This window comes from Bacillus rossius (assembly GCF_032445375.1).
Source record: "Bacillus rossius redtenbacheri isolate Brsri chromosome 4 unlocalized genomic scaffold, Brsri_v3 Brsri_v3_scf4_2, whole genome shotgun sequence".
Lineage (NCBI taxonomy): Eukaryota > Metazoa > Arthropoda > Insecta > Phasmatodea > Bacillidae > Bacillus > Bacillus rossius.
Genome location: NW_026962011.1, coordinates 31,847,749 through 31,861,892, shown reverse-complemented (window position 1 = coordinate 31,861,892; position 14,144 = coordinate 31,847,749). Strand labels below are relative to the sequence as shown.

General features: G+C 39.8%; 1 protein-coding gene across 4 annotated transcripts in view; it reads right to left on the bottom strand.

The window, feature by feature from the left end:
- The window catches only part of LOC134541943 (probable nuclear hormone receptor HR38), a 77,996-nt gene that overhangs the window by 32,151 nt on the left and 31,701 nt on the right, over positions 1–14,144 (bottom strand). For all 4 annotated transcript variants that reach the window (XR_010076704.1, XM_063385696.1, XM_063385695.1 and 1 more), the window contains exon 2: positions 3,137–3,258. Coding sequence is in view for 3 of the 4 variants with exons in the window: in XM_063385696.1 (XP_063241766.1) it covers positions 3,137–3,258 (122 nt within the window). In the remaining variant the exon portion in view is untranslated. The remainder of the gene's footprint in view (positions 1–3,136; positions 3,259–14,144) is intronic.

The following is a 14,144-nucleotide window of genomic DNA, read 5'->3' as shown; positions in this document are numbered from 1 at the left end:
TTTGTATATGTTTCGATACTTTTTTACTACAAAGTGATTTTTTTAAAATTTTTAAGTATTTTACATGGGTTATTATTCTTGTAGACTTCTGAAGATATGAAGCGAAAAAGAAACCAACAAACATGTTGACATTTTATTATTTTTCTGCAAAATATTATTTTATTCAAGTTCGATATTATTGGAACAAATTATTGGTATAAAATATTGCCAATAAAATATCTACACAAAATTATCGATATTTCCAACATATCGATATATCGTTGCTATCCCTGCGTTCAGGGCCCCGCATGTCAGGGTGTTTGTAGCGCGGTGTCGCCTCTAGGCGCAAGGCTCCGAACTGGCACGCAGTCTTCAAGATAAAAGGTGTGATGCAAGCCCCTTGAGTGTACCGGATGTTTCATGCCTAAAAATTATGCTGAAAACACGCGTTTTAGATGTTTTCACTCTTCAAAAAATACAGTTTAAAAAACGAAATTCGGAAACAGAACTACCCATCCGGACTCAACGTGTTCTTAAACGCTCTTCGCAAACAGACTGCTGCTCGGGTATCTTCAGCAGTTTTACAATCACGCGGTTTCTTCTGAAGCTCTGCACACCTTTTGTGCAGAGACCGGAAAAATTCGCGGATTCATTTCGCGTTATGCTAGAATCCAAACAACTGTACCTTCAAAATTGCTTCTGTGATTGGCTTACAGTTTGTCTGAAGGACTTTGAGCCAATGGAAAAACCTCTATCCAAAAAAAAGTATCGAATCGCAAGCGTCCCAGTCGACAGATGTCACGAGTCGATAGTCAATGAGCAGGCGGCATTTACCTGAGTAGTGAGGGGGGTTGTGGAGTCTATCCTAGAGGTCATTGGAAGCGCGAATTTTTCCAGTCTCTACTTATGTGTGCCCAGGTAGTCGGGGAAGGGGGGGGGGGGCTCCACAAGGTGTCGGGCCCAGCCAATGGGAGACCTCCCTCGGCGGGGAGCGACCAATCAGACACGAGGCCGACCCGGCCGAGTACGCCTGCATCGACGAAGACGCCCCTCCATTTAGCTTCTGGGCGCGGGGTATTCTGTGCGACCGAGGCGAAGGAAAAAAAAAAACGGAAAACGAAGTAAGGGGGAGAAGCAGTTTGCGAAACTGGTGTTCGACGGCCCACCTCTGGTCTGGTCCGGTTATGTCACACGAGGAAGTTGACCGGTCCACTCGCCACACCGTTCTGTTTACCCATTCGGCCGACCAGAGACTAGAGACATGTCAGGCGAAGAAGCAAGAGAGGCAATAAGGGTTACAATCCTCATCGCCTTTGTAAGCTGGACACCGAAATGCATCTCTAAAAGAAACTGATACACCTCTACCTTGATACCTCGAAATTGATACCTCGGCAATTTTTTTTTGTGGTGGGAATTTTATATCAAACTTTCATAGATATTTAGTCAGTAATATATAGATAAATAAATAAATATATATATATATATATATATATATATATACATAAATTCAATAAGAACACAAATTATTATTATTTTTTTTTTTTAGCAAAAACCACGCTGTTAATCAATATCAATTTTTTATCATTATTTGGATATATATTTTTTAAAATTATTGAGTAAAAATAGTTTGAATTAGAATAGTTTATAATTAAACTATTTTTATTCAATTTACATATTATTATCATTATTATTGAATTTCTATCTATTTGATTGTTAGAGTATCTCGCCAAAACTACTGAAGAGATTTTGATGAAACCTTTTGTGTTTAAAAGCTGTCGACTAGAATAAAAAACTGGTATTTATTTTATTTCGCTACGATAACTGTAACCGGAGATATATAACAATAAAACCACTTTTTTTGCAACCAAATGAAACCACTTTAAGGTTATCTCCCATTTATACCAACACCTACTTCTACCTATACTACTATGCACCACATGCATAATATGATTTATTTATTCCGTCACAATCAATAACTAATTCGAGATTAGTGATAATTTTTTTATTACATGACCTGATAATCAAAGGAAAAAAATCACCGTGCGATTATTCGTAATGGGGAAACACACTAGCATTAAAAATAAATGCTTACACAATTTTCATTTACGATATGTTGAAATGCTATGAAGTAAGATTTACACGACTTAAAAAATATCCTGAAAGTACCTATGACTTCCTCAACTGCTTCAAGAGTTTATCTGCAAGGAGAAGAATCGCGAAGGCGTTCCGTAAGTTTGTTCCGTAGTGACAATTGAGCATGACGCAGCCAACTGATGCTCAACATGGACTTATGTATCACGGATGAAGGAGGGGGAGGGGGTGAAATGTAGTACATATTCCCTTCCTTCAACTGGCGTGCGGCGTTAGGTCATGCTCGTTCAAGCTTCCACAACAACAGCAAACCCAAAATTTGTTTAGGCCTACCTACTAGATTTGTGTTGAATCAACCAGTTGACGATGTCAGTAAATTAACTACGTTTCATTATTTCCATGAAATTGGTAAACCTCGCACTTTCACTCAAATTACCATACTCAACAATTTCAACAAACCTTTTCTTACGTCCTGCCAATTTTCACATCTGGCACACGCCACGTTACTCTGTACATGAACTGTTTTGCAAAAATGGAATAGAAATATTCATGTAAAATTAATTACATTTATTTGTAAATATTTACAGTTACATTAAATAAACTGTATCAATACACAATAGTAATACTGAGTTCAGATTCTTATCCGGGCATTTATGCTTTGTGTTGTCCCAGTGCCTCCAATATAGTTAAAAGTTATTTGCAAACCGTCCCTTAAAAGCTTTCCAGTATTAACTGCGCACATAAATAAGCATAACGAAACAAAATAAAGTGAAATTATTAATATTAAATTATATTTTCCATATTTAAAAAAAAAGATTATGCTTGAATGAAATATCAATAAAAATATAAAATTATATGCCAATTTTCTGTGAGAAGAACATATTTCTTACGCAAAAATAATCACGGCCAAGTGTTGTACAAAGTTACAATATCTTTCTTGTAGTATTAGAGACTTTTTTATAGGCAACTAGTTTCCAAAGAAATGTTTTGTAAAAGCAGAGAATACAAAACACCGCCAGCACAGTTACAACAGACACTTGGGACGGTAGGGCGACGCTCGGCTCACCTGCGTCTGCAGAAGCAGCATACTTGAAGACACAGTGAGGGGCGGTGGGCTGGCCGGGACACAGGTCACAGTCGCTTCAGCGCCGGGGGCGGCCGCCGGGGGCGGGGCAGGGGCCTCAGAGCCTGCAACACGAGTCCGCCGTCACGCCCACGTCTCCCTACACACCGGCCACCACACTGCTAGAAGAACATGGTGTGCTGACAACCACATCTCCCTACACACCAGCCACCATAGTGCTAGAAGGACCTGGTGTGCTGACCTCCACATCTCCCTACACACCAGCCACCACACTACTAGAAGGACTGCTAGACGGTGTACATTATCTGGTAGATAGAGACGTAAGAGTTTTTGGAAAATACTCTGGTAATTTACTAGAACATTTTTTTGCAAAGCTGGAAAATTTTCTAAGGAGTTATATATACTTGTACAGAAACAAACACTCAAATTTAATATATTTTATGAACAAACATAAACAAATAAAACATACCTACATTTTATCTACCTTTACTATAAATGGCTCACTGAATATTTGAGAGGTGGTTAAGACGGAAAATGTTTGCACTCACATCTCTACTGTTAAATAGTGCAAACGTTTGAATAACTAAAATATTTTAATCGAAACACGTTGCATTAAAACTAAGCGGCAACACTCGAAATTCAATAAACAGTTTATAAAACCTTATATTTTAAGGTGATTTTAATTTGGCACTTATATCTGGTATTATAGAGGGTAGCTTGTCGGCTCCGATGAAGTTGAGTAATTAGAAAATAAATTTTAAACCAAGTTAAGAATTATTTTGGAACTGAAAATGCTTAGTTTTGAAATATGTTCAGCTCGGTGCTAACCCGCAAACCTTCGACATCACTATTGAAATACATTTCTAACCTGTCACTATCCTCGAAGTGGTATGAGAATTGTTTTCGTAATCATCCTCCATGAATAATTTTATAAAATCAGAAATTAATTATTTAACAGTGCTGCTACGATTTTTCTTAAGCCGTTATCCACAAGCAGGATAGATCTCAAAGCTTGAAGTCACCCGAGAATCAGTAAAACATGCAATGGCTACCACTAATGGAATAAAATACACAGTTTTTTTGTGACTACCAATCCCTGATTGTTTATGAGTTTATTAAAACAACACACGTGTGGTTGTAGCCCTGTTTAAAGAGATAAACATCTATACCGATTACATCATATTATTGCCCAAGAATTTCCCCAGGCAGTACGAAACAAAATATCAACAATAACAGAAGTCAGGTGAGTACGTAAAAATATTGGTACGTGATGAATATTTACACCAAATAATATCGAAATATGCAGGTCCTTAAAGCTATGCACAATGTTTTTTTTTTTTTTTTTTTTTATAGCAAAGGCAGTGTAATTTCGTATGGCTGACTCGAAACCCTTTTTCTATTGCGTCATTCCCCTTGGAATGGCCTTCACAACCCTGACACGACGAATAAATAGCTATCATTAGAACGACAGAGTTCCGTACAGCCTAGTCGAAGGAACAAGAGGCCAATAAAAAAAAACAGAAGGGATTAAAGTGTACAGCGAACTTAAAGTTTAGCTTGGCGTTAAGTTAATTTGCAAAATCTTAGGGTTTCAATTATTAGTGATAAGGTTTTTTTTTTTTTTTTCACGAGCTATTCACGTTCCTTCACGAACTGCTATTAAGGTAACAACTTTTTTTTTCTCACAGACGGTTTGGCCGCAACACGCTCTTTGTACGTATTTACAACTTCATTATTACTGGATGAAAATGTATAAACAGCGCTCTGCATTATCTGCGGGAAAACTAAACAACTTAAACAAATGAAAATATGTTTATATGAGGCTGATATTGAAATAATTAGGCGTAGTTTAGCGTATCTAGTGGTGGTCTCGGTCATAGTGAATCTAACTACTTAAATTGATTTTAAATTTATTGATTAACTGTCAATAATTCGTGTATTTTTTTTGCCTCTTCAAGGATACGTGCGTGTAAATGGAAATTGACGAACTGGAAGTACGCCAAAGTCCTTTATATGAAATGTCAGCGGCGACATTGTGCCTACCTACTTATTTTTTTCTGCAGCCAGGAGATAACTAATGCTCTCCGCTGGAAAATTTCCGATGGTAAAAATGTTCCAAAGCCGTATTATTTATTGTTCAACCTGTTTCTAAAGCCGCCTGCCCGAGCGACCAAACTGGTATTTAGCATGCACTATGCAGCCTATACACGTTTCATGCCCCAACAGACATTTCTGCGAGAGATTATGCTTCTAGACAACCTCGAAACCCTCTAAATTGTCGATGACTCTGGGAGAACCGATTTCAATCGGCTGGCAAAGTGGAGAGGGAATGCATTGCAGAGTTATCGGTGTATATGATCTCAGAGCCAACACTCGGCGAACATCGTTTACGACAGAGGAAATATATCAACTTTTAAAATAAGTTACAACATACTATGCGCAAAAAAACAACAAAAAAAGTAATAAAGGTTTATGAAACGATAAGTAATGTATGAAACCAAATAAGGAATCAGGCACTCAAAATATGTTTTCAAATGTATACGCACATTACACTGCTATTTTTAAAATTTGCGCCAAAGAAAATAAAAGGAAATCAATTCAAAGTATTTAATTCACAAATGGTTATTGCGTAGTAACCGCTTACGTACAATTACTATCCGGACAAAGTTGTATTTAGTTCACGACAGTCTTAAAGTAGAAAAAATTATGAAAACAAGTTTTTTTATTCTTTCCATTTACTGTACTCTTACGCCAAGAAATTTGAATGCAAATCCTTACAGCAAATAAAAGTAAAACACTCTCCCTCTGAAAAACTGAAAACATGATTATCAATTGAATAACTGAATCGAACTTATTTTGAACCATGAGCTGTATTAGTTAAAAAAAAAAAATCCACAGACCAGGATGATTTCTTGCAATGGGTCTTGTGATGTTGCCAGTTTTATAAATAGTTTATCTGGATTTCCAGCGAATGTTGCGTCTCTGGTTGAAACTAACTAATTCACGGAGATTGCCTACCGTAAGGGAGAGCGGCATTTAGCGAAGACACTCGACATTTGGACATTGGTTGGCAGAGTTGTGTTTTGAAAGGTTCGCCACGGAGGACGGTCCATAGCACAGCCATAGCACAGCAGACGCATTATCATCGGCCCACTGAAGAGCGGACAGATCTTCCCCGCGGCGTTCGTAGCCATGCAGACAGAATCGTTGCAATAGCCAACAAATTATTTCCGAACATAATTAAACAGTCAAATTTTCCCCGCAAAACAACTACTTCATTTGTCAATCGTTAGTTCATTCAGTGACAGGAGCGACTACAAGAAAATATGCTAGTCTGCGTGCAACTTTGAACACTTGTGCAGTAATTCATCCGCTGCGGTCTGTTCGACTCTGGGACAGCGACCAACAGTGAAAAGCAGCTTTAGTTAAGTCAAACGCAACTCATTTCAAAGCCCTCTCAAAGTGGGGACCACCCTCTAATGAAGACGCACATGTTTAGAATATTGAAGTCTAGTTTAATTCCAAATGAATGCAAGAAAAATTAGTGCATATGACGAAGTTAATTTATCTTTTTGGATACTGTGGTCCGATTATGTAATAATCAGCGCCATGGGAATTTTTTTTTGAAAAAATAATTAAATAGAAATATGGATACAAATATATATTATTTTTAATATAGCCTGTTTATAAAATTGCATTTCAGAATTTATATCTAATTCTAAAATAAAGTAATACTAGCAGTAATTTTAATTAATTTTTTTTGGAAGTTTTTACTGCAATACATTAAAATCATTGAAAGTACGATAACACCTTAAAAAATAAGGTAATGGCCGTTTTTTTAGAGGGTAGCTTTTTGTTCCAACAAAAATGAATTATTTGAAACGAAATTTTCACCAAAGTTAAGGATAATTCTGACCGTTTAAAAAAACACCGGAATTGGAATTTTGAAAAATAAAACAAAATAATAATTTAAAAAATAATGTTTAGCATAAATTTGGCACATTTTATAATATTTTATTCGCAGGGTTTAGTTTCGGACCTAACACGCATTGCAATAATACGCGTGTTATATATATTTTTGCGTCAGTGCCACAATTGGTTACGTGTTACTTTCTCTACATTCATAGCATTTAAGAGAACAATAGCACGTTTTTGCAATATTTTCATGCTCTTTACCTACGCTGGTTGCATCGAAATATATTTTGAGCTTACAGCAAAACCATTCGGAGATTCGTAGTAGTGTGCGGGCAGTCGCGGCCATTGACAGGATATTGTGTTTTAGGGCTTTAGCTGCATCTAGATGTCCCTTATTGCCGAGTTTTTGGTGCACACTGGAGACACCATCTTAATGCAGCTAACAACTTAAGCAAGTAATTGTTAAATAATTTACTGCTTTAACTACTGGCAACATGAAGATGGTGACTGCAACGCGCAACGAAAAGTCGGTTTTTAAGCGACATCCAGACGCGGCTAAAGGAATACAGCATACATTTGAAGATTCATTCATCACTAGATGCAAAGCTGTAATTCCAATCTGTATGGTCGACTACTTTTTCTCTCTCCGCGATCTAAGACCGTGCCGGATCGCCTACAGTCCGCCCGCGGTAGCTCTTCGCCAAACTGACCGACGACGCCTGCCGAGGAGGTGAGCATTGTCACCGGCGCAGCAGAGTCTCTTGCGAGGGGACTACTCTCGTCGAAGTGTCTGGGACGCAGAGGCTGCTCCGGGTCCTCCGAGGTGGTCTCAGTGGCCAAAGAAGAAGCTCCCCCTCGGGCACAGGACAACGTCCAAGTTGCCTCCTCCAGAAGTCCAATCGGCGGGACGTCCTCGCGAGCTCCTTACAACGCCTACCGGTGTCTTCAGAGGCCGTTAAAGTCTCCTAGTTTTAAAAATAACACCGCTGCGAAAAAAGCTTCGTCTGAAGGTCTTCGACGTCCACCCTGGTGGCACCTCTGGTGTCTTCGAGGCGCCAAGAAACTCCTCCGAAGAGCTCCGAAGTCGACGGGATACCTCCGACGCTCGCAGGCGGCGATGACGGGCGCGGATCCGTCAGTGTGTCGTCGGCGGGTCGTCCTGCCCTTGCGGAGGACAGCCGACGTCGACGGTGGGAGCCGCGGAACTTACTTCCGGTACCTTCCGCGCTTCCCGGGAGTGTGCGGGCCCCCGGCCCTTCCCCGCTGGCCGTGACGTCACGGGCGGAGGGGGGGGGGGGCGAGCCATCCGCGGCAGGTCCCTCGGGACTCCGGGGCTATTACATCCCTGGTATTTCACTCGGTGGCGGCGGAGGGGCGTGGAGGGAGCGGAGACCGGCCTGGGGTCGTCCTCTCTCTCTCTCTCTCTCTCTCTCTCTCTCTCTCTCTCTCTCATCGCCAAAGTTATTCGGGTTACCCACTCGCGGCGCATGCGCATGACTGCAATGGCGCTCGACGGGAGACTGCTTCAGAGGGCGACACGTACCGAAGGAAAAAAGCGTTAACTTGAAAATTGCTGTACTTTAAATATTTGCACGTCTGGGTTTCTTCAGCAGTCTACAGACACTGCATCATTTAAATATAGATAGTAAATAATCGAGTACCATAGGCCAGGGTAAGCATATGACTATTGAGTCTGTCCTGAACATCTGAAAGCACGCTATATATTTATCCTATGATCGTTTTAACTCTCCGTATATTTTTTTGGTGCAAATATTTGGAATTTGTAAAGCTATTCGCAATCGCTACCACTACAATATAAATATGCAACTATATATAGGTATATATGTATATATATACACACACAATATTCGCACTCTTAAGCGTCTCCCTCCTTTCTCCTACGTCACATCCGGGACGTCGCATCTGTATTACGTCATCCTTCCTCATGACAAGCTGCACGAGACTCATGATACATCTCCCAATCCTTCCAAGCTGTCTGGAGCGAGACAATACCACCTTGCAGGTAAAATGTTTGGAACGATACGGCAAATCAATTACATACAATTGACATTAATTTAATATGAACCGCAGGGAATAATTTTTTTTCTCTGCTCACCGAGTCTAAATAGCATTTTTTTTTAAAACAAAAAAAAATACTAAGTTTTTTTTTCAATGATCATGACAAATTGCTAACCTTCTCGCAGACTCGCTGAAATAAGAAGGCTTCTGTAAGTGTGTTTACTTGAATTAATTACAGCTGTTCGTTACGACACGAAGCGACATTCTTAACAATAGAGGTATGCTACTTCCTGATGATTAGGCAACCCTTGTGTGTATTGTTTTAACCAGTAGTATACGTTCAAGGCGCTACAAGGCGCTACCTTCAATCATACGTGCGTCATGACTGTACATTAATAAACGATTTTTAGTAGATTCTACAACTTATTTTATTCCCAATTGGAAATTACTCAATTTGACCGCTGGACACACTTTATGACTCTACAGACCTAAATAAACTAAGTACTTTATTTAAGAGACTTCAACAACCGCAAGTATACTAATTATTTTAATTTTTGAATATATTGTTTACCATACGTTTTTATTTTTGATTTATGTCTTCAGTTATATACTACTGGTTATGATTAGCTCGTAGATTTTACCGAATTTAACCGCATATTGGTTGAAATAACGAGCAATCGAGTAAGGATAGATCATGCAAGTTTCTAGCAACCCCGCTTTTTCAAATGACGACACACGCATACAAGAATTATGTCTTGCAATCGTGTTACTTTGGCTGAGCCAAAAGTTAAATAGTACTTTTATCTCTTTGCGTGTTTTAAGACAGCTGGTAAGAGTAAACACTTGTGATTGCGTAAAGGCTCACGAACATGCGTCGACTTCGTGAAACTCACAAGCTATTGCGTTTAGTAATATTCTAGAATGCATTATATATATAAAAATATATAATTACCAGCGGCCACAGATTGATAAATGCCTCGTTGCACGCCGAACAGTAGGAACGTTCAGCGTTTCGCAGCTCTATATTCAGAACGGCGTGACATAACGCAGCCGCGATACGCGCTATCGCGTGTGAAATGGGTCACAGTTCTTTCTGATTCCTGTTCCCAGTCGCGAGATGACCCCGTCTCGCCGCGCTGGTCACGGAGGTCACAGAGGTCACAGGGGTTATCCGGCGGGTGGTAGCTTGCGCCACGGGGCGTGATTAGGGCCGTTAATAGGTCTTATCTGGCTCCAGGATTTTTAATTCCTCGATGAGTTCAGCTAAATGATTAACAACCCTTATCTGCCTGTAAACATATCGGGTTTTGCACATATCTGTTCCTCAGAAGCATAAGTAACTATGTTCCTTTTTGGCAAATATGAACTTTTAACTATAAATTTGACCACTGTTTGACGTTCTTTCTAGTGGAATACGACACTAAGAACTATGACATGTCAGACATTCACATATTTTAGGTAGAAAATAAATGAGTAAATAAGTGAGGTAGTATATACAAATTTTTTAAACAGCTCGCATGAAAAAAGTAATGGTTTATGTGACATAGAGTCTTATAGATCCGAGGTACACACACACCAACACACACAAACACACATATTTATTTATTTCACTCTATCTAGGTTTTACCAACGGTATCGATCTCTTTTCAAGAAGCTCCAATACTTTTATTTTTCCATCCCCGAGTCTGATTTCACGGAGTTGAGATGAAACTAAGTAAAGTGAACAGAATTTAGCTTAACATTTTTGCTGGAAAGAACGTTGAACTTCTCTTTAACGATTCATCCCGTCAATCACGTGACCACAAGCCAATCAGATGGCCCGGAACATTCCAACCGTCAGTGGGTCACACGCTTCCCTGGGCGGATGAAATTTTATCCTCCAAAGTGTTATAAAGGTATTAACTGCAAAATTTTCTATGTTGAAAAATTTTGAAGTTTTTTTTCTAGCTGCTTCCATGAGATGTTTTTAACACATTTTAACATGATGTTTGATACAAAAGTCGACAGAGACATATACCTAAATGTAACGCTTTACTCATGCTAAAACTAAAAATATATGAATAAATATCAGAGAGAAAAAATTTTTTTAAATAATGTTCTGGCTTAAAAATTCATGATCGTCAATCTAATCTACATGTACAAGAGACTTTTTCACCTCTGTTTAAGCCTTCTAATCTGTTGGCAAATGGAAAAAGTACTTGATGGTCGTGGGGATCATTGTGAATATCCCGGCTTGTCGTCGGATGGATAGCGGACAGACGAGACGCATAATTGATAGAGACCTGAAAAATTCGCGGGTTCATTTCGTGTTATGCTAAAATTCAAATAATTACACCTTAGTGCTGCTTCCGCCATTGGCCCACTGTTAGTCTGGAGGACTGGGGGCCAATTAGAGACCCATCTCTCACTGGAGTGTCGAATCACAGGCCACCCAGTCGAGACGACCCACGAGTCAGCAGCCAATGAACAGTTGGCATTTTTGCCCGAGTGTGTAGAGGATATTGGAGTCCATTGAACCCGCGAATTGTTTCCGGTCTTTAATGATTGAGAATTCACCTTGAAGACACACATGATTTGCAGGGTTGATAAGAGAAAAAGATACGCAGTGTACAGGGAGAACCAGGTGAGCACTAATCTTGTCACAATATTAAGTAGGCTATGTACGTGTGTGTGTAGTTTCCCAAGTCGCCGCCACGGTGGCAGAGTCGCGCATTCTCGCGCGTCATCCCCCTCCGGGAGAGGGGGGAGGGGTGGGGGGGGGCTTCGAGAGGGCAGAGTTGCGCACATTTGAATGCTTCAGCTTCCCCGCGCGCCAATGTATTCCTCCGCTGCCCTGTCCACAACGCCGCTACGCCGCTCTCTCGTCTCTGGCGACCTCGATGCTGCAAACGAGGCGTTACCACAATCCTTCCACCGTGAAGCAACATTGTAACTTTACTAAGGTAGGTACTCTTTGGAAACTATGTAGTTTACTAGTGAATTTACAAAAAAAAAAAAAAAAAAAAAACATAACTGAAAAAACAGGATAAAATATTTCTTGTGCAATGTTTAAATACAATGTTACAGTCCCTTAATTATGAATTTACGACATACACGTTGTGAGGCTCTCATTAATGTTTTAGAATTTTTTTAAATTTGTAGCATATATAGATATATATAAGCTGAAGTACCCGGCTTTGCCCGGGCTAAACAAACACATCATTATATAAGGAACATCACTTACTGAGTTTCAAGTTTGCAGGACATACACGTCCAAAATGAGGAATTTTTATTTTTAAAGTCCCAATGACTGCACAATCTCGGTGCATCAAGGCTAAGCGTCAGCAAAACCGAGACCGCCAATTTTCAGCTTCAATTTTTATGGGAATGCAGGTAACCCCTAGGCAAGACGTGACGGACGCACCAAACGATAGCGCATTTACAAATTCAAGGCAACGCCATCTACTGACGAAGTTATAAACTAAATTGTTGTTAGCGCCTTTGGTTCGCCATCAGCCACAAGCTTCACTAAGCAGATAGGTTTCGCCAAGGAGAAGGATAGGAAGTTGCGAGTCCTTACTATATGACCGTGTGGCACACATACAGAAATGACCTTTTGTAAGTCTATGAATTACCTCCTATGAATTTTTTATTATAAAACTGGATTCGCCCTTTTTTTTTCAAACCCTTAGGGATGAAACTTCATAATTTTATAAATAGTCCATGTCACTCCCCAGCCCACAAGCTATCAACGTGCAAAAACTCACGACACTCCGTTGCTGCGTGAAAGAAGTACCAACAGATAAACACACTTTCACATTTATGATATTATTAGGGAGGTATATGCAACTATTCGCAGGGAATTTTCTCGTAAATGAAAATTTGTGGTTGTTATCGACTGTGCGGCGTGGATACCCGCGGTCCGCTCGGAGCCCGCGGCGAGTGAAAGTTCGCGCCATCTGACCCCGATAACACACCCGCCTCTCTTCAGGCCCCCCCCCCCCAACCACCCCGAGGCGACCGGCGGGACGCGGCGCTGTCAGGCGGTCCGACTCTTCCCCCTCCACACCACCTACCGGCGGAGCTTTCACAGGCTTATTTTTGTGCGGTGTTTGAAATCAAAGGCGTACGGAAGGAGGGAGGTCTCTATCTCTACCTCCACAAGTTCTAATAAATCCTATATATATATATATATATATATATATATATATTACTACCCCAAAAAAAAAACGTAAAATATTTTTAAAGCAAACAGCTGTTTTAGAAAACTGTTGTGTTTGTTTCATCTTTTCGTTTTGTCGTGTTTTTGTCTCGTTTTGACTGCTGTGCTGAATTTTTTTTTGGGTTCAATTTTTTTGTGCTGTCATCATTTGTGGGTTTTTTTTTTCGTTCTCTTCTGTTTTTTTAAAAAAATATTGTATTTGTTTCGTCTTTTCGTTTTGCTGTGTCTTTGTCTCGTTTCAACTGTTGTGCTGAATTTTTTGGTTTCGGTATTTTTGTGCTGTCATCATTTGTGGGGGTTTTTTCGTTCTGTTAGTCCATTTTTCTTTGTTTTTTCTTTTTTTGTTGACCATATTCCTGTTGTAGAGTATTGTGCGGTGTTTATATCCTGACAACAGCAATTTTTTGCTTTATTTGTGTTTTTGTCATTTGTGTTTTTTGTAGTTTTCTTCTACAGACATACATGTGCTTAGCAATGGCGTATGTCCAAAAGCTTACATTAAGTCAAACAGCAAGCAAAGATTTTTCTATCAATCCCCAACCATCCACCTTCTTTCCCACCGGAGTGGCAAGTTTTTCCTTAATTTTTACCTCATTTCACCCATAAATCATAGTAATGGATTTTATATTGACAGTTGACTTGTATTTTTTTCCTACCATCAGGGAGAGCACACAAATTAAAAATTTGGAACTTAAACCCCTCTCTGCCCCCTTTCCTTTCTCGACGGCCCAGTTGTTAACTATGTATACGTAGATCATGGCCGACTCCAGCATCCCTGGACCATGACGTGTCACCGTCTGTGATTACCTAGTCGTCGACGAGGTCTTCCACCCAGAAAAAAAAAATTGGTTGTCT